Source organism: Mizuhopecten yessoensis, unplaced genomic scaffold, assembly GCF_002113885.1.
Source record: "Mizuhopecten yessoensis strain PY_sf001 unplaced genomic scaffold, ASM211388v2 scaffold2429, whole genome shotgun sequence".
NCBI lineage: Eukaryota > Metazoa > Mollusca > Bivalvia > Pectinida > Pectinidae > Mizuhopecten > Mizuhopecten yessoensis.
This window is the reverse complement of record NW_018404542.1, coordinates 224600-246894: the sequence shown is the minus strand read 5'-3', so window position 1 is coordinate 246894 and position 22295 is coordinate 224600. Positions and strand designations below refer to the sequence as shown.

At 36.5% G+C, this 22295-nt stretch overlaps 1 protein-coding gene across 1 annotated transcript; it reads right to left on the bottom strand.

The window, feature by feature from the left end:
- Window positions 1-8678: 8678 nt before the first annotated feature.
- On the bottom strand, window positions 8679-20531 carry LOC110445952 (digestive cysteine proteinase 1-like). The gene is made up of 10 exons (XM_021490852.1): window positions 20445-20531; window positions 18424-18576; window positions 17057-17229; window positions 16041-16278; window positions 15597-15792; window positions 13335-13528; window positions 12253-12344; window positions 11035-11196; window positions 10000-10189; window positions 8679-9549 (listed from the first exon to the last, which is right to left on the bottom strand). Exons 1-10 carry the CDS (start codon window positions 20488-20490, stop codon window positions 9365-9367), a joined length of 1629 nt encoding a protein of 542 aa, XP_021346527.1. The 5' UTR covers window positions 20491-20531; the 3' UTR covers window positions 8679-9364.
- Between the last annotated feature and the right edge of the window lie 1764 nt (window positions 20532-22295).

The window sequence follows — 22295 nt, the reverse complement described above, 5'->3', positions numbered from 1 at the left end:
TCACGGGACTGATATACAATAATTTATCTTTGTTGTATTGGATAAAATATAGAAAAATGAATTTCATTATTTACGAAGTTATTTATCTCGGGAATAATATACAATAATGTATCGTTATCATATCGGATGAATTATAGAAAATAATTTTCAATACCCATGAAGTAAATTATCGCGGGAATGATTTACTATAAATCGAAAAGAAATCAAAGAAATACAGAAGTTATTCTATTTGTAGCAAGTATCACCTGCAAATCAATGGTCAGGTGTGAAACTGGCTCAGATGACACCTTGGCGAAAGCCATACCTAAATACATGTCAATGTCAATTACGTGCACGTACACGCGTGACAAGTCTAGCCTAGTCCTGAACGGATGATTGGATTTTTACTAAATTTGGTCTAGAGCCGCAACTTTTCCTACATTTCTTCTCTCTTTTCTTTGTGTTCGCTGTTCTCCCTTTCTTTTTATTTTCTCAGTCTCTATCTCAATTCCTCTTTCTTATAAAGACAATGCAATGTACTCAGTAGACAGTATGTGCTTTCTCATTTACCTTTTTGTGTGGGACTGATATTTCTTCTCTTTGCATTTATATATCAATAATCAGTAGATACAGGAATGTCTGAAAATGTCTAATATCATGCATATGGGTTTGTGTGAGTACAACGCATGTGAGTATGGTGAAATCATATTAATTATGTTTATACATGGACATGGGTGTTTTTGACATGGACATGAGTTATACAGTATGTGTTCATATACATGTAATTTAGTGCAGTTATTGTTTCCAGCATAAAGATATATACCATATGTGATGAAGGTTGAAACGTGTTCTATTTTTACATGAGACATAGCAATGAATAATTTTCGGTAAAAAAAATGCCACCCTCAATGTAGTCCGAATTATTCTGACGTTTATCGACTTTTTTCATATCGGTCTGTCGTCGATTAATCGAAGACAGACCGATATGAAAAAAGTCGATAAACGTCAGAATAATTCGGACTACCCTCAATGGTGATAATATACGCTTCTGCTTCTCGTATCTCGTGTATCATTGCCGGTGGCATTTTTAGCTCACCTGGTCCGAAGGGCCAAGTGAGCTTATGGCATGGTGCGGCGTCCGTGGTCAACATTTTACTTTAAACAACTTCTTCTCAGTAACCAAAAGGCCTGGGGTGATGATATTTGGCCAGAAGCAACTGGGATGAAGGGCTACCAAGTTTGTTCAAATAAATCACCTTCATCCATTTTCAAGGTCACCCGGGTCAAATATGTTTAAAACATTTAAACAACTTCTTCTGAATAACTGAGATGGCTAGGGTGCTTAAATTTGGCCAGTAACATGCTGGGATGAAGGGCTTCCAAGTTTGTTCAAATAAATGACCTTGATTTATATTCAAGGTCACAGGGGTCAAATATGTTTAAAACCTTTAAACAACTTCTTCTGAATAACCGAGAGGCCTAGGGTGATGATATTTGGCCAGTAACATGCTGGGATGAAGGGCTACCAATTTTGTTCAAATGAATGACCNCCAGCATAAAGATATATACCATATGTGATGAAGGTTGAAACGTGTTCTATTTTTACATGAGACATAGCAATGAATAATTTTCGGTAAAAAAAATGCCACCCTCAATGTAGTCCGAATTATTCTGACGTTTATCGACTTTTTTCATATCGGTCTGTCGTCGATTAATCGAAGACAGACCGATATGAAAAAAGTCGATAAACGTCAGAATAATTCGGACTACCCTCAATGGTGATAATATACGCTTCTGCTTCTCGTATCTCGTGTATCATTGCCGGTGGCATTTTTAGCTCACCTGGTCCGAAGGGCCAAGTGAGCTTATGGCATGGTGCGGCGTCCGTGGACAACATTTTACTTTAAACAACTTCTTCTCAGTAACCAAAAGGCCTAGGGTGATGATATTTGGCCAGTAACATGCTGGGATGAAGGGCTACCAAGTTTGTTCAAATAAATCACCTTCATCCATTTTCAAGGTCACCGGGTCAAATATGTTTAAAACATTTAAACAACTTCTTCTGAATAACCGAGATGGCTAGGGTGCTTAAATTTGGCCAGTAACATGCTGGGATGAAGGGCTACCAAGCTTGTTCAAATAAATGACATTGATTTATATTTAAGGTCACAGGGGTCAAATATGTTAAAAACATTTAAACAACTTCTTCTGAACAACTGAGATGGCTAGGGTGCTTAAATTTGGCCAGTAACATGCTGGGATGAAGGGCTACCAAGCTTGTTCAAATAAATGACATTGATTTATATTTAAGGTCACAGGGGTCAAATATGTTAAAAACATTTAAACAACTTCTTCTGAATAACCGAGAGGCCTAGGGTGATGATATTTGGGCAGAAGGATGTTGGCATGAAGGGCTACCAAGTGTGTTTAAACAAATGACCTTTACTCATATTCAAGGTCAAAGGGATCAATTGTCTTAAAAAACTTTAAATGACTTCTTTTGTATAACCAAAAGATCCAGGGTGATGATATTTGGCATGAAGGATTTTGGCATGTAGGGCTACGAAATGTGTTTAAACGAATGACCTATGCTCATATTCAAGGTCACAGGGGTCAAATATGTTGAAATCTTTAAACGACTTCTTCTGAATAACTAAAGCATAAAGGGTGATTGCTTGTTGATGTAAATGACCTTGACACACTTTAATGGTCACATCTGGTCCATAGTGCATAAATCTTTAAAAGTATCATCTTGATCAACAAAAGGTATAAGGTGGTGATATTTGGCAAGTTGCATTCTGGGACGAAGGGCTATGAAGATTGTTCAACTTAATGTCCATGTTTGACTTTCAAGGTCACAGGGGTCAAATGTGTTTTGATTGTTTAACAGGTTCTTCTAAATGACTTGAAGCCAAGACACTGATATTTTGCCTGTAGCTTTATTTTATTCCACTTTTAAGGTTACAATTGTGAGATTAATACCAGGTGAGCGATGCAGGCCCATTGGGCCTCTTGTTACCGAAACTGATCTAAACGTGTAAAATTAGTCTAAAAACCTTAGTTTAGGTCCAAATAATAACAAATCGAGAAATTATACACCGATACCCTCACTTCAGTAAAAACACACTTAGATACAAATTGCACATCAATTGTGAAAGAAGTAAGCGATCCATGGACAATTTCGAGTGAATCAAATAATTAACGAACAAAGGCATGAGCCAATTTCTAATAAGAGGTTTATCGATAAAGAATTACGATCAAATAAATTCATGATTATTCAACATATTTTCTAAAACGATTATCCCGACTCATTCTTATTTCTGAAACCAGAGAACAAAAAAAACCCAAAAAACCTGAACCGACTCCACTACTCTCAGATATTCCGTATGTATAAGATAGTATTTCTCGCGAGTATAATGGTACTTACTGTAATGACATGGAACGTCAGAGGAATTTTCTCCTCGAGCAAATGTGTTGTCAAACTGCTACGTGAAACGAATTGTGACGTTTTTGGCGATTACAGAACACAAACTGTTTGCCACAAGTCCCATGAATATTTAGACTGTATCGACGGAAACTACTATGCAATACTTGCAAACTGTTACGAAAACTCGAACGGTGGAACAGGAGTTGCCTATCTAATTAAAAAGTCTTTGCAATATAGCATTCGTAAACGTCAGAATAATTCGGACTAATGAACGCATAGTTGCTATTGAAGTCACAGGTATAACGCTGGACAGTCCCATATCTATATTTGGTGTGTACATGCAAAGTGATAGCGACATAAAAGCATACTGTGAAACGTTACAGACGTTACACGATCTACTAACGTTCTATGATCAACGAGGAAAACTTATCATAGCGGGGGATTTTATTGCAAGGATTATGGACAATCCGACGTATTCTAGTGCAAGACAAAAGTCAAACGCTGTGAAAACTCTTGTTCGTGATCTAAATTTGTGTGTACTTCAAAACAGTCAACCTACAATGCAAGAACTGGCAAGGATTACACGTTCAGATCATGTCAGTCGACGTTAGATTATATATTCAAAGAGCAATCAACAGTTGCGAACATTACATACAATCGAATATTAGACGACAGCGATATTGAAATAGCATCCGACCACTTACCAGTAGTCTGTTCATTAGACCTCAGTATTCCATACTTCGGGGTAAAAGAAACTAGCCATAAAATGCATACGTCATGGAATAAAGCAAGTGTAGACCATTTGATCGCGTACCAGTTAGCTCTGACGGAAAAACTCAGTAAAGTTCAGGATTTTGATATTTCCACACAACTTGGAGTAGACGCGTTATATGAACAACTATCGTTATGTATGTTGCTTTCGTCAGATGAAGCAATTCCAAAACGTCATCTCAAACAGTATCTAAAGCCGTACTGGACATCGGATATAGAAAATGCGCATAATGTAGCTCTTTATAAAAGACAATTGTGGATAAATGAAAATAGACCGCGAGGGATGCAAAATAAAGCATATAAAGACAACAAGGAGTCAAAAAACTTCAAAAAGCACATAGTACATATATAGACAATGTTAACAACGAGCTCGATAATACTGCTGAATTAGATATAAGATTGTTCTGGCGGACAATACGGAAACGAAAGAACCCATCTCCAGACATATGTACAGCATTGACTCATGGGGGAAATGCATGTAGGGATCCTATTGGAATTGTAGACATTTTCGCAGACTTCTTTGAAAAACTGAACGTGGATAATTCAAAAGGAAAGACGGATTTCAACTCACCATATGGATACGTCGATGAGTTAGACTCACCATTTACGTTTGACGAGATCAATGTGTGTATATACGGCAGTTGAAATTGAATAAATCACCTGGTGTTGAAAATATTACAAATGAACACATCAGATATGGCGGGAAACTGCTAATAGATACAATAAGTGAACTGTTCAACTACACTCGAATATCTGGGGAAATACCAAAAACGTGGAAAATGGGAGTTATAGTTCCGATATATAAGGGTGGACATAAAAAGAAGAATGACCCCAATAATTACCGCCCAATTTCGTTACTTCCTGCATTATATAAACTGATGGAAACAGTTATTCGTAATCGTATTATTCCATGGGTGGAAACAGAGAATATCGAATTCCCTCACAAACAGCAACAAGGACTTCAGAAAGGAAAGAGCTGCATGACAGCATCATTTAATCTTCAGGAGTGTATAAACGAAAACTTGGAACAGAATAGTAATGTTTATGTCGCGTTCGTAGATACATACAAAGCTTTCGATACCGTGCAGCATAAAGGCCTATTTCATAAGTTGTATGAGCTTGGAATAACCGGAAATCTGTTCAAAATGTTGTGTAACTCATATCAAGGAATTGTCAGTGCTATCGTCCATAATAATTTTCAATCACGTTGGTTCAGTGTGAATAGGTCAGTACGGCAAGGGGGGTAATGTCAACTTTTTTTTGTACTTACTACACATAAATGATCTACTCAACCAATTGGAAACATCGAAAGCTGGTGCGAGAATCTTATCAGTTAACTGTGATTACCCATCTCTTTCTGACGATATCGCACTCATTAGTACTAGTCCAAGAGCTCTTCAGTGTCTACTGAACATCGCAGGAGAATGTGCTAAAAAGTGGAATTTTACATTTAACTCTTCGAAATGTTCTATTATTTCGTTTAAAACGTGTGTCACTAACGTCCCGTGGACATTGAATGGGGATATCATCAAAACTGTGGACTCCGAGCTGGTTCATCTAGGAATTGATGTATCATATCTGACCTAAAGTGTTCAAATGCTGTAGAAAAAGCCTGTAGAAAAGGGAGAAATATGCTACATACTATTTCTCGTATGGGATCAGACTGCACACACTAAACCGCTAACATATGTTAACATTTATAAGAAAGTAATACTACTAACCGTATTGTATGCAGTGGCGGATCCAGAGACCTATCTGGGGGGGTTTCCAAATTTCCTGGGGGGGGGGTTCCATGTGGGGAAAAATTGAGAAAAATTGTGAAAATACATGATTTTTTAAGAAAATTCTCAGGGTGGGGGGTGGGGGGTTGCTGAAGCCCCCAAAAAAACCTCTGGATCCGCCACTGGTATGGGTCGGAAATGTAGAATAACCTAACGGCGAAAGACAAACAACAATTAGATGTATTCCAGCATTACACAGCAAAAATGATTCTGAATGTGAGGAAATCTTCGATATCGGATATGTGTGAAACGGTTCTAGGCATTAACAGAAACTAAACTTTCTACAGTGTTTAATTAGTAGCTGGCCAAATAGTACAACAAAGGATATCTTCATTGGTAGACTCTTGAAATTCTTAGAACATGATGAAAGGTCGAAGAAACAGGGTGGATTCGTGCAAGATATATATATATATTTTCTTTTTTTTCTAGATTTTCAGAACATGGACATTATACAGAACATCACATCAACACACATCCACACATATCAACTATTGAAATTATCATCATCCTCATCATCATCATCGTCGTCATCATCCTCATCGTCATCATCATCGTCATCATCATCATCATCATCGTCATCGTCATCGTCATCATCATCTTCAGTCATTGCTACTTATTCTAATTGAATAGAGACCTGCTTGTAAACATAAATAGGAGGGGATGGAGTAAGCAAGAGAATAACACCTACTAACTTGATATAAATAGTCATAAGACTCAGGGTTAGGTGAGGTCAAGTTCTACTAATTTTAACCATTTTTCCCATTCAGAAGTAAATCTTCTAAAACATTGTTCCCCTTTACCACGAGCAATATATGTGGGTTATTTACAAGTCCAATTTTGTATAAATAAGAATTGGTTGTTAAAATATAATGATTAATTCTAAATTGCAACCATTGCAATTTTGTATTTTTTGTTACCCTGAAAGGAATAGCATATATTTTCCCCCAAGTTTCCTGATTATAGTCGAATAGAGTCCCCCATTTGTTTGAGCAGTTATTGATGCATTATTTCTGATAAGTATATTATAGAAGTCTTGAGAACCCTTTTTCTTCTTTAAAATTATTACAAGATGTAACGGTATAATTGGGTATATCACATTTTTGTTTGGCAAATTAAGTTGTTTCAGATAATTCTTTATGCTTCAAGCCATGATATTCTAGATAATTAGTTATTGTGCCATGTAGATCACAAAACTCCCTCCCAAAAGGCAAACGAGGGACCTGGGGCACATGAAAATCACAAAGTATATAAACCACTCGAAGGCCTTTACAACTATGAGTAGTATTTGATACTAGCATTTCTGGAACTGCAGAAAAAGATTTTTGAAATTCGCCTCCTTTTTCACCCCAAACCCAGCCCCCTAGGGGGTCAGGGTCACAAAAATTATACCAGCAGACCTTCCTCCCCTAACAAGTATTTCTGTCAAATATGAGCAAACTCCGTTCAAAACATTGGAAGACATGGCCTATTATGTATATTTCCTATATAATTTGATCTAAATTTCACCACCTCACCAGGGGCCTGGTAGACATGAAAATAACAATTTTTATAAACCACCCAAACGCTTTTACAGCTATGGGTAGTATTTGATCCTGGCTTTTTTGTAACTAGAGAAGATTTTTGAAATTTTCCCAAATTTCTCCCCTTTTTGGCCCCTAACTCAGCCCCCTAGGAGTGCAGGCTCACACGATTTATACCAGCAGACCCTCCTCCCCTAATAAGTATTTCTCTGAAATATGAACAAATTATTTTCAAAACAATGGAAGATATGGCCTGTCATGTCTATTTCCTATATAAACTATACTAAATTTCACCCCCTCCTCAGGGGCAAACGGGGGCCCTGGGAGACATAAAAATCACATATGTTATAAACCACCCAAATGCCATTACAGCTATGGGTAGTATTTGATCCTAGCATTTTTATAACTAAAGAACAAGATTTTTGAAATCCCCCCCCCCCCGCTTTTTCGGCCCCTAACTCAGGCCCCTAGGGGGTCAGGCTCATAAATTTTTACCTGCAGACCCCCTTCCCCTAACAAGTATTTCTGTCAAATATGAACAACTTCCTTTCAAAACAATGGAAGATATGGCCTATTATGTTTATTTCCTATGTAAACTATACTAAACTTCACCTCCTCACTAAGGAAACAAACTAAAAAACCCCAACTAAGACGAGTCCTTCAGTCAAAATGTATATAAACATTAGTGCACACACCGACAACCCGCAAACAAATCACTGCTGTATAGTTATATACAGAAACTTTATTGAAGGGAAGATTCCCGTATTTCTCACTCAGGTAAAATCTTTTCCTTCTTATTATTATTAAGGAACTCTCAAGGTGTCCAGAATATGACATCACCTGCTTACGCTTTTATACCTCTTCAATCTATGTTCTGTTCAGCAATTATCGATTCATGTAACTGCTAAAACATAAACTTAATTTCTGTTATATATTTTGTGATATAGAATTATTTCATGGTGACTGTTTTTCTCTATGTTATATGTTGTGATATGTATAATTCTTCAGGTTTGTGTCTTGATATAGGAACGGATTGCTTTGAAAAACTGAAATTCTGCATTGTCGCTATAACTTCTTTGATTATGTTTAGCTGTATGTAGATATAGGCCACACAAGATGATAACACACAGTTTTGTTTACAAAAAAAAAGCATTTATTTTTCATATCACATTTTGAAAAATCATTCCACACAAACGTTTTAACTTTGATTTCATAATAAACACAATGGAATGTACAAAAACCATGAAGTAAAATCAAACATTCATACGATGTATATAACATAATTTCCTGACTGTATCATTCATAAGTACACAATCATCATTACGTTATTGAAAATGAAAGCACCAAATGAACCAGACAGTACGCATGGATGAATATAGGTACATAAATTTTATTCTCTAAATAAACGTTCACGAATTTGAACTGTGTTCATTTTATGAACGAATACTTGTAACTATATGTCTGGGTATCCAGGTTCTAAATTTGAGGACATGCATCAACTTCTATATATTATGTAAATACTTTGAAGAAAAAAACAAGAACTACATAAAAACCTATAAAATATCATTGCAATATTTTATCAAAAATGAGCATTTGATTATTTTGAATTATTATGAATATAACATTTTTGAATACACCTGTATGACAGCAGTAGGACAGTCCAGATATCCATTGTAGCTCAAGGACAGAGCTTATTTGAAAAAGTTGCCATGGTGATACTGTTGAGCCAAAGGGAGAAATATCACAGAAATTTAAAGCACCACTTTCTACTATGCCTGCAGTACAACTGAATGGTGATTCGTGTCATGGCTGTATCTTTAAAGCAATGGATGTGGCATTCTACAGACAATGTGGCACTGTTTCGCAGGCTGTTTGTACGTAGCACTCTATAGAAGGACGTACGTGGCTGCGGTAGCGACACCACAGTTGTTGTTCTTCTGCGACATGAGGACAAAGCCATCGTTTCCCCAGTACGTGGACCAGGAGTTCTTAACCAGCCAGTAGTCCTGACCACCAATGGTTCCATAACCCACGGCCAGGACAGCATGGTCCAGGGCGTCGTCAGTGTTGCCTGAAACAAGTTTTAGCAGATATATCATTGCTATAGAAACCCATATTCACAGTATTATCTATGATCAGGAAATACATTGTAATACATTTCCAAAAGGTTATAAATAAGGAAATAAACCTTCCCTATCGTTACAATTGTAACAAATCACAAAGTGTTAAAGGTAACAAATTTTGACATCAAAGGAATGTTCCACACCAAATGTCTATCTGTGTCATATCAGCAGATATTCTACATAAAAGCAAATAGATGAATATTCCATATTACGGCACATTAATTAGTATTTTACATCAAAGATCTAATCAATATCTTATGGAGCTATTGAAGTAAGTTTAATCAGGGAGAAACTTAATTTATACAAAGTATTACTATGTGTGCCCTAGCTGGTATCAAAAGGTATTGATGTATTATTAATCTGTAGCCAGATCTGTAGCTATATATAATATCACTTACCACAATCTGGCTCGTAGTAGATGCCATTGGCATAGAAGGACAGAGACTTGTGTGAGGCATCAATGGCGACTGACACTGGTCCCTGGTGAGCAATGGCGAACTTGAGGGCTTGAAGGTCACCTTTGGTGACATTCACGTAGTTCTTCAATGTCACAACTGGCTTTACCTCCTTTGAATGACAGGTACTATCCTGCAGAATATATAAACATGCTTCTTACTGTAAAATGGGAAATGTTCACCCCAATTCTAGTTTTTTGCTCTTCCTACTCTTGAATAAGAAAAAGTGAATTAAAACAGGACAGCAAATTCTCAGCAAGGTGAATATGTTTTCAAATGTAAGATGGCAAACATTTGGCTGAGCAAAAATATTTCACTGCCTAGCAATAGTATTACACTGTTCTAGTATATGTTTGAATGGAAATGTGTTGCATACCCTCATAAATGTTAAAAAGATGCATTTCAAACCTTATATTTACATTCTATTACATTCACTTTCATTATTTGAGTTTTTTCGGGTGAAAACGCAATAAACCATTCTGAAAATGTTTTTAAACTGTAGATCAAACTAGAAAATGTCTGAAAGACATAAATGCCCCCCCGCTCATGGATGGGATGGGACGGACATGGGCAACACTATATGCCCCCCCCCCCCCCATTTTATGGCGGGGGCGTAAAAAGATCCTGGGTGTTTTTGTTTTTGAGGAGGGTGGGTTGACAGCTGTGTTTCCTTAATTAGGTCAAAGGTCATATAAAGGTACATGTATTATTGTTAATATTTCTACACACTTGCTTTTCTTGAATCATAACAACATTTTGGTACTGTTATCTAGAGGGACTGCAACGCAAATGTAAATATATAATCATTGAAAACAAATACACTTTCACGTTACATTTTATCAATTCAAATTTTAAAAAACCCACTTTATTCCTAGACAAAGAATGGCAAAATGACCCAAATTATGTATTACAGTGAACACTTTTACCTCAAAGATAAAACTTATTCTTTTTTAAATGTAGGCAATCAGTGTACAATACCTGAGCGAGATAGGGTCCATACATTTCCTCACTGGTTAGACCGCCATTCCTCATGATCCAGTTGTAAGACCTGAAATCCTCACCCCCATCACAGGCGTTATTGCCCTCGCCCCAGGAACAGTCCATCAGTTCCTGCTGCGACAGTCGGACCAGATGTCCTGTCTGACATGGAACACAAATAGAAACATGTCATGTGTTCTATGTCATGTTACCACTAAAGCAGTTTATTTGGACAAGATTGTTCCTAAGGAAAATGCACAAAGCTGTAAATTCTCCAACATGAAACTGAAAGTGTAGCTCATACTGGACAACACATAAATACTTAAAAAGTGGACTGTTTTAAAACAACTTTTCACATGTTTATTACATGCTGACAGTGACAACATCTGGAGCCGCAGTGGCCAAGTGGTTAAGGCGTCTGACATTCTGCTACCACTAGCCCTCCACCACTGGGTCACAGGTTTGAGACCTACATGGGGCAGTTGCCAGGTACTGGCCATAGGTCGGTGGTTTTTCTCTGGGAACTGTGGCTTTCCTCAACAACCAAAACTTGGCACGTCCTTAAATGACCATAGGCGTTGATAGGACGTAAAACACAAACAAACCAAACCAAGACAACATCTGCTAGAATACATCGACACTTAGTGATCTGAGTGGTTGTGGGGAGTAAAACAAGCAGCAGGCACAACAATGCATTTTGAAAGTGAGGAAGTCTTCCACAGGAAATACTTTAACCTCTAGCATATTCGATGACAAAACCAACATGCTATATTGATGTGTCAAGCTATATAAAAGCAGTTTTTTTGAGTTTATTGCATATTTGGACTTGACAAGATTAATTTGCATATGCTTGAACGGATTGGTTAGGTTTTATAAGGCCTAATGTCCTATAAACAGCTAAGGTCATTTAAGGACGTGCCTCCATGTGTGTAATGTATGCTGGAAGCAGGGAGTAACAACTCCCATTTTGAAGGACTTTGGTAAATCCTGGCTTTGGGACAGAATCTATGGCCTACCCAACATGGGCAAGCAAGGTCTAACAGTGAACCAAATGAGTGAACAAAAATGCAAGAAACAATACTACAATTAAAGATTTCCCACAATTGTATTGTTGAATTAGGTATATGTCAGGAAGTTGACTTTAATGATATTTGAGGAATTATTCTAAATCCGTTTTTTGGCCGACATTTTTTAGTTTCTGAATATTGTCTTACCCACCTTGAGGAAGTAAGCACCCTCAATGGTACCGACAGTACCGAAGCTCCAGCACGATCCACAGACAGCCTGGTCCTTCACAGGTGTGACAGCACCTATACAGCAGAGAACACTTTATTAGATCTTCAGTTATCAAACATAAAATCATGAAAATCATTCTGACAAGAGGTTTTCTTGTGTGTTTCTGAAATGTCTCTCATACAAGTTTGTACTTTATAATATTTTTACGATTTTGTTCATTAATATAGATCAATGAATCTTTTCTTTCTCATGAACTAAAACAAAAAATCCTGACTTTAGGTGTGCATTCATCTACACTTGTCTCAAGCCCAAGTATACAGGGGTGTATGTTCCTACCATAGAGTCTCCAGTCCCAGTATACAGGGGTGTATGTTCCTACCATAGAGTCTCCAGTCCCAGTATACAGGGGTGTATGTACCTACCATAGAGTCTCCAGTCCCAGTATACAGGGGTGTATGTACCTACCATAGAGTCTCCAGTCCCAGTATACAGGGGTGTATGTACCTACCATAGAGTCTCCAGTCCCAGTATACAGGGGTGTATGTACCTACCATAGAGTCTCCAGTCCCAGTATACAGGGGTGTATGTACCTACCATAGAGTCTCCAGTCCCAGTATACAGGGGTGTATGTACCTACCATAGAGTCTCCAGTCCCAGTATACAGGGGTGTATGTACCTACCATAGAGTCTCCAGTCCCAGTATACAGGGGTGTATGTACCTACCATAGAGTCTCCAGTCCCAGTATACAGGGGTGTATGTACCTACCATAGAGTCTCCAGTCCCAGCATACAGGGGTGTATGTACCTACCATAGAGTCTCCAGTCCCAGTATACAGGGGTGTATGTACCTACCATAGAGTTTCCAGCCCCAGTATACAGGGGTGTATGTACCTACCATAGAGTCTCCAGTCCCAGTATACAGGGGTGTATGTACCTACCATAGAGTTTCCAGCCCCAGTATACAGGGTGTAAGTACCTACCATAGAGTCTCCAGTCCAAATACAGGAGTATATGTACCTATCATAGAGTCTCCAGCCCCAGTATACAGGGATGTATGTACCTACCATAGAGTCTCCAGTCCCAGCTTACAGGGGTGTCCTTCAAATTGTACTTGGTTTTGTCAAAGGGAAGCCCGCCGTGATGGCCTGGAGTACGACTGAACCCATTCATCACTGAAAGTTCCTCTACAGATTTATCTGCCAAGTGATTCACAGCTAATGAGTAAGACAGACCAGCCCTGTTCTTGGAATGGATGAATCTAAGGATCATAAAAATGCAGCAATTAATAACTTTTATTCCTTTCTTTAAGTCATAATTACGACAAAACGTATGATAAGCAATAGCACATGTATTCTTAATTCAATTTTTAAACAACAATTAATTGTTACATTGCAGAAAATATTTCATAACTTACAAGCAAGAAAGACTTATCTGAAAAGGAAGAAAACTGACAACAGGGTAGCAGCTAGAGTACAGTAGAAATGGCTAGATCCTTAAAATAAAGGGCAAATCTCAGATAAACATGCATAGCGGATTCATCCTGCACAACACACCTANTTCAAGTCCCAGTATACAGGAGTATATGTACCTACCATATAGTCTCCAGCTCAAGTATACAGGGGTGTATGTACCTCCCTATAGAGTCTCAAGCCCCAGTATACAGGGGTGTATGTACCTCCCATAGAGTCTCCAGTACCAGTATACAGGGGTGTAAGAACCTACCATAGAGTCTCCAGTCCCAGTATACAGGAGTATATGTACCTACCATAAGAGTCCCCAGCCCCAGTATACAGGAGTGTATGTACCTCCCATAGTGACCAGTCCTAGTATACAGGGGTGTATGCACCTCCCTATAGAGTCTCCAGTCCCAGTATACAGGAGTATATGTACCTACCATAGAGTCTCCAGTCCCAGTATACAGGGGTGTATGTACCTCCCTATAGAGTCTCCAGTCCCAGTATACAGGAGTATATGTACCTACCATAGAGTCTCCAGCCCCAGTATACAGGGGTGTAAGTACCTACCATAGAGTCTCCNGATTTTTTAAAAGATTTTATTTTTTCAAAGGGTGATTTCCCCAGATTTGGGACTTGTGAAAACCATGATTACCACATCAAAAACATGCCAAAAATTGCAAAAAAACATGATTTTTAATCCAAAATTTGACCCACGCAAGTAGTATTTTTTTTCTTAAAACCTGTCTTGAATTAAATATCATCTACTCGGTAACAGAAATACTCACGTTTTAGCATATATGTCATACCGGTGGATTTTTCACAATATTTACACATGCTGAGTACAAAAATAGACTACAAGAAAAGCTAGCTTTTGTTGTATAGACACAGATTTGAAAATGGCAAAACTGTAGTCTCAAACCAAATTCAATTATCTTTTTTTAAATGTGAAGCCCACATAGTCCACTTCATCATGTACATATGCCAATTTTAGTGCTGTTTTTTTTTTTTTTTAATTTTGATACATGTAATATTACAGGGGTTAATTCATTGTACAAAAATATCACCCATGGCCACTGTACGCTACTGTACCCAGGATGGGACACTTTTATAAGGATGACCAGTCTGTGCCATTGGTTATTGTGAAATCAGGTATTTTCGTGGGGCCCAAATTTCATGGTTGCCCGACAAAACATTTTATGGTTATATGAATTTGTGGATTATGAGTACACACCACAAAGGAGAATTACTTTATATCAAACTTGTGTAATCACTTTGAAAACAAGAACATTGTAAATTGACCTATGAATTCGTGGATGAAGATTTCCCACGAAATCAACTAAATTAAAAAAAAAAAAATGTTAAAAAAAATAGTGATTTCACAGGGTGTAAATCCTGGCAGACCTGCAAATGTTTATGCAGGCCTTGCAAGGCTTTGTCAAGACTCACCTGAAAGCAGCATCAGATTACTAGGTACGACCTTATTTAATAAACGAACAACTGAGGTCTGACCGGTTTAAACGAAAACGGCCTAGTTTTCTGCATCCCTTATTATAAAATAACATGGCACAATATATATTTATATATCTGATGCGGCATTATACGTAAGCTGCAATTGTGACACAATCAGGGCTTGTTTATCCAGCCAACGGTACTCTACTTGTCCCTATTGATCTAGTCTGTATTTTAAGGAACACTGAACTCGTTGTTCTACACATTTTACCCTGTAAATGTTTCACTCTCTACATTTCGCTGTGTTTTAGCTGGGAACAGGCGGCTTAAGTAAATAAATTCACCTAAATTGTCATTCTCTATTAACCTAAACTCCTATATTTGGTGAGTGTGGTATTACATAGTGAAGAATATGAATACCTTAGGTTATTTCTGAAGTGATGTTGCCTCTGTGCATGCTCCTTGACAGACTGGTATTTGCGGCCATGTTTAATTTTGAATTGTCCAAACAGGTCCTGGGCGTGCTGGTCATAGTGGTGCATGTACTCTTTCATTGGATTCATCAAAACGTGGCGTTCACTGGCACCTGGGCCGGGAAAGTCCCCACAGGTCATATCTGCCAAGCACAACACACAAATTAACACAGCACATAAATTACATTTCATAGAACATTTTTTTATATGCCATAGCATTTACCATATGAAATTTCTTATGAAATTATCATTTCAGCTGAACAGAACTATCTTCAATGAAAATTTCACCACTTGTTTCATGCAAAAAAAATAAAAAATAAAAATGGAAATTAAGATATTGTATTCAATTAGTTATAAAATGTACATTTACCTACCAGAAATAGGTGTTTACCTTTAGGAGCTGCAAATACGCTGTCATCAAACTTGGCGTTAGCTGTGAAGTTGTTGTATTTGACGTAGTATTTGTCATAGTGGGAACCCAGAAGGGTGTCCAAGCCCATCATCTCATAGAAATGTGGACTTCCATCAGAATTAATCCACATGGTGTATGTGTTCTTCTTCTCCCCGACAACACTCACCAGCTGCCACTCGTCAACCACCACTCCCAGCTTCATACTTTTACCTACTTTCTGAAAAAAAAATCCAAAAAATCCAGCAGTGAGTAGTGATATTATAATGTTCGAGAAGTTCAAACAGAAATTTTATTACTGGGTACCTACCATGAATTAAGTTAAAACTAATTTTTGTTTTTCTTTAAATGTACAATGCATCAGTATTTCATAATAGATTTTTAACGTGAAGTTTGAAAAAGCACAAAAAATTGTCTTTATGTATCAAGTCTTATAGACTGATCTAGTTTTGGTCTGCCAATATCCTCTGAACTTTTCAAGTTAGGATTATGACAGAAGAAAGCCCCAGATTTTGTAGGTTGTATTGGTGTCAATTGAAAGACTGGTACATGAACTTAGCTCTTTGACCTGTTATACTCACATTAAAATTTGAAGATTTTTTTTTTTTTTTTAATTTACAGTTTGGTTCTCAGCAAGTTGCTCATTAGGCAAGGATTTCTGTCCCACTGCACTGCCAGTTTTCATATATACAGTAACCTCCCCTTAACTTCTGTTTTAATATAACTGTAGCACATTTTGGCCAGGGCACTTCTGTTTTCTAGGTAGCTCAACTTGTTTCAGCGATGGTATAACAATCTGAAATCCAGGTTTTTCCGCACAGAACACGTAGATTATATTTTGTTTATTTCATCTCAGTTATGTTTTCATACAAGTCCAGCAAGGTTTACATTTCTTTTCATAAATGATTTATTTAAGCTATAGTCATGCCGTAAAAAAATATTTTGAATGCATAATTTCATTTTTTTTGGCAGTGGTAGGGGGATACTAAGACATGTACCTGAAATCCAGTAAGGTCTGGCAAGACACTCTGTATCGTGATTGGTCCATCACTGGTGCCGTTCATCCCAAAGCAGGTCACTTGATTGGTCACTTTGTAGGTAGTGATAGGTGCAATCTTAAACCCAGCACCGTATGGTTTGACATCCTGACGTTGAACAGTTTTCACCGTGCCTGAAATTTCACCAGATTCACCACAATGACTACACAGCTATGATATGATACTCCAATGAAAAAAATGCCACTATTAAGCGTGCAATAGTTTTTTTAATAATCACACACTATCAATACAATAAATGTTTACTGCTCAATGAATTTGCAACAATTACTTCATGTGCAAAACATCAGTGATATATATAGATGTCACTAAATGTCAATTACACCAAATTGGAAAATGGGTCAACGTAAACTTATCTAGTTTGGTACTGTATTTATTCGGCAATTCCTAAAGCCAATGCCTGATAGTAAGCCCACCCATATTTATTGCAGTTCTGTAAAAATGAGATATTGTATTTTGACTATATGTAGACCACTTAAGTGTAAGAGGCTTCCTATTTTCTCTTGTTACCCAATATTTACTTCAAAAACACAAACACTCTCTGTTATATTGTACATAATACAGGGACGTGGGTGAATCATGCATACGAGGAAATAAAGTAACTCCAGAAACAACAATTTTGGGAGTCTGAACTAAAAAGCTGGTATGATGGGTCATTACTCATACTAGTGAAAATTAAATGGTGCATATTATAAAAATTACATTATGTTAAGGTGAAAATCAGTTTCTTTTCCTACTGGTTACATCAAACTTTGATTATGATATATATATATATATATATTATGAAGTTGTTAATACATGACATCGATCAAGTATATATATATATATATCATAATCTAAGTTTGACGTAACCAGTAGGAAAAGCAACTGATTTTCACCTTAACATAATGTAAATTTTATAATATGCACCATTTAATTTCTCAAGAAATCTCCTAAAAGAGATGAAAGTACTTAAGACTAGTTGTTAAGAATTTTTCTTTATATAATATATATATATATATATATATACTTGATCGATGTCATATATTAACAACTTCATAAAAATGTATGAAACTTCCCATAAATTGCCAGTTAATAATATATCTTTTCCTCAACTGTTTCTGATAATATAAAGCTGTAAATGATAACCCATAAAATTATGTTAAAATTAGTTTAACTATTTAACAGTTTAACTTCACCATCTTTTTAACATACATGTATCCTGCTCTATGTACATACAAAATTGCTCTGCCTTCAGAATTACATTGTCCTTTTATAAGTTTAACTTGGTCCTTGTGTTACACTATGTACTGTATATATATCAAGCCTACCACCATAATAGTCTACTCGGCTCATGTTGTTGACTCCATCATAATAGGCAGTGAGTGGCTCTTTGATTTCTGCATAGGGCAGCTCGAGGAAAGCCGTCAGCTGGTAGCTGGAAGGCCATTGAGGTGGGTTGTCTCCCCTACATGAGCAGATCACTGAAAAAAAATGTTACAAAATGTGAAGTAGAGACATAAATACACATGATAAGTTCAAAACAAAAGTAAAATATGCTTGATAAGTTGTAAAGTATGCAGATCAAGATTGGTGGTTTTACCTTCAATGAAAGCCATTTTAGTCAAACAAAGTTTTTTTGTTAAGCTGCTAAGTGTTTGGGAGATGGCTAAATATAAGAGCCTACTCTTGTTGCCAGATCCCTAACATTATATTATGTACAAATTTATATTATGTACTGCATATTTGTTAATAAAATATTGTTTAAACTACGGTAAGTGCTAAAAGTACAGCTATAACATTTTTGACACAGAAAAATAAGAAAAATAAGAATACAGTTATAAGATATATTTAATAAAGCTGTAACATTCAGGCACCAATACCACAGACACATCTTATTGTAAAAATGATAATATAGACACATATGAAAGGAACAATCAATGCAGACTTATGTACCTAAAAGCAAACAAGATTTATCTGCAGTTATTCAGATATATAGAGGGTATCAACAATGTAGCATTCAATATTGTAAATAAACATAATATGGAATATCAATTGATTTTAAAAATGTTGTTGACATCCTGTTAGAGAATAATCATGTGTTTGTTCTGGTATAATATTCATATTAATATCTGTGTCTCAGTTACTGATAACTTTTCATCCCAGCAGAAATGTCACATGTTGCGTCATTCTCATAGACACAATGCTAAATTTTGTCGTAATTTAATCTACTTTTGCCAAGTACCCCATCATGGTTAGAATTCTATAAAAAGGATTATGGAGTGATGTGCTTGATAATTTCAAACTTTGTGCTGAATTTCATGAATTTTTAAAGAAAAAAAAAGCGCCAGGGCAATCAATTTTCCAATAGTAAATTAACAGAGAATCTAATGGGAAAATAACGTTACGTGGAAGATTTATGGTACGTCACTGTATCTTTGCCTCAATAAATATCCAGTTACGTTGCACAAATCATCACCTGCAATCTGGCTTCACCTTCATCTTTATACCATCCTACATGTACCTCAATATTGAGGATTACAGATTGTTTAGGTCTTGTGCAGTTAAGTGTGTTAATTGTAATTAATAATTGTACAGTGATTTAGATAAAAAAAATAAAAAAAATGCTATAGGATTAAAAACAAGTTAAAAGCAGTGTATGTTAGTTGTGTTGCTGATTTTGTATTTGTTTGAGTATGTTATATGTGATGCATGTCCTCAATTTTGCTAGTGTGTCTGATTGGATAATTGTTTTGGGTAGGATCAGGTTCCTATGGTGTATGGGAAGAATGAGACTGATTGTCTGTATGTGTCTTTGGATGTGTATATATGTCTGTAACTAAGGTCGTGTCCTTGCCGTGTTCTGGTGTCTACAGGATGAAATTGTTTGTGCATTTCCTATATGTTGGTGTATTATTTTGTAGAGAGAAAAATTGCGTGTTCTTCTCCTGCGTGTGTGTAGGGTTGATAGCCCAGTGTTAGAGGTATACACGGCGAGATACTTTTGACAGGTGCAAATCATCCGCTAGAAAAAAGGCCGACCAGCGGCCTCTTATGTTATAGGAGTAGTCATAGCCCGAGTTTTGTCTCTGGCCATGTAATCACAGACATCTTGATCTGTCAAAATGTCTAAGTCTGGTGTCAGGGCCAGAGGAAACTCGGGCTAGGTTTGTCAAATAGTAAGTTCAAAAGTTGTTATTGTACACGGTACTTTGATTGTATTTTTAATAAAACGCGCACAAATTAAATATATCGGTAGTTTTGAACAACCTTAGGTCAAAAATGGTAATTGTATAGTTATTCTAATTAACTTACAGTTGTGCAATTTAGAATAAAAGGAATATCAATTTACCTGCTATCAAGACAACAAAAAGACATCCTGCTCCTCCGGTCGCCATATTGACTGTGAAAAACAATCACATGACTTCCAGAATCACGTGATGAGGGTACAAAGTGTACTTTCGGTTTGTCAAGTGACTGTCATCAGACCATGCACGCACCGGACATGTACGATCTCATTTAACACATGTTTTGTCCTATCCGATCACGATCGAGTTACTTAATGATAAAACAACTGGTCATGATAGTTATCTTTATGTCCGTTAACAGTTTTGAAATATAATTTTGTACTGTAATACCACTTCACATAGCTATAGTTCGAGGGCACCCAAAATAAAATTTCTGAAAGACTTTTTTAACTGAGAAACAAGTACATGCATTTAGCCTCCATTTTATTCATTTCTTGAGTATCAATACCGCGTGTGTCTTATCAGTATCGAGCTCATTAAAGTGAGTCATATATATATATACGCTTGGAATTTTAAGCTGGTCGAGTACCCAAAATGAAACACTTCATTATATAAGTTAGTTTATGAAAAATCATATTCAATATAATTTTCATCATTTCAAAAACGTTTTACAATTTATGACAAATTGTTGTCATTTAAATTTCCCCCTAAAATATTTGTTTATTACATATATATTATTGTCCATGTTTAGAAATATGATCAGATATTTATGGTGTCGCATTGTATTCCTTTTCCTGGGATTTTTTTTCTCATTTTTTTTAATAGTTTAATCTAGAATATGAGCAATGTTTACGAAGTACATTATATAGTTTAGGCAAATGAAATTTGCCAAAACTGCACTATACACTATAAAAATCTTGATTGGGAATACATACCATTCTTTTTTGATGCAAAATATAAAATGGTGCATAATATATATTCAAAGGTGTTCCATTTTGGGTAGCGTTCGTTCACATCCGGTCAGTTGATATAAACACACGATACAGCACTTCGATCCGTGTCACGTACGTTATAGAAGAACAAGAATAAATGTACTTATGTATATCACAGGGACCTGATAATTTGTTACAACTATATTTAGATCTAAATTAAGGTGTTCAGAGTATTTTTACATGTTTCAGGGGTTTCGATCGACTTTCGGTAAAAATGACACCCAATGATCATATATATATATACGATCGCGAGCAAATGATCATTTAGGGTGTCATTTTTACCGAAAGTCGATGTTAACCCCTCAAACATGTAAAATTACTCTGAACACCTTAGTTTGGGTCCAAATAAAGCTGTAACAAATGTTCAGGTCCCTGTGATGTATATTGCATGCATGGCATTATGAAAGCAACGCACTGTTTTTGAATCATACTCTTTCTACATCACAACTAAGCATGAGTGACCCTAGACTGGCCCCGTCTTTAGAATATTGAATCATTTAGAAAAAAAAATAACTCTAATAATTTACTGAATGAATTTTTCTCTAGTATATTTGTTCATGATGACAACAGAGAGCCACCAGAACTAAGGGAGAGAACCCACAAAAAATACGAGAATTAATAGAAATGACGCAAGAAAAAGTTATTACGGCCATAAGAGCAACAAACCCTAACAAAGCTCCAGGACCCGACAACCTACACCAAAAATTCATTGACGAAACACATGTGATGCAATAGCCAAACCGTATTCAAAAAGTCATTAGATGAGGGTGCATTGCCTAAAGACTGGAAGGAATCGAACGTTACAACAATATTTAAAAAGGGTACCAAAACCAACCCAGGAAACTATCGCCCAATAAGTCTTACCTCGGTTCCATGCAAAATTCTGCAAAAAAATATCCGAAACGAATTAATGGCTTACCTGGAAGGAAACGAAATATTTACCAAACATCAACATGGCTTCCT

Bases quoted from the DNA above. Each gene is read 5' to 3' on its own strand.
- LOC110445952 (XM_021490852.1), bottom strand. From the start codon at position 20,490: ATGGCGACCGGAGGAGCAGGATGTCTTTTTGTTGTCTTGATAGCAG. The intron at 16,279-17,056 runs GTACATGTCTTA...TTTTTTTTTCAG, and splicing joins CAGACCTTACTGGATTTCAG to AAAGTAGGTAAAAGTATGAA. The intron at 15,793-16,040 runs GTAAACACCTAT...TGTGCTTGGCAG, and splicing joins CGTATTTGCAGCTCCTAAAG to ATATGACCTGTGGGGACTTT.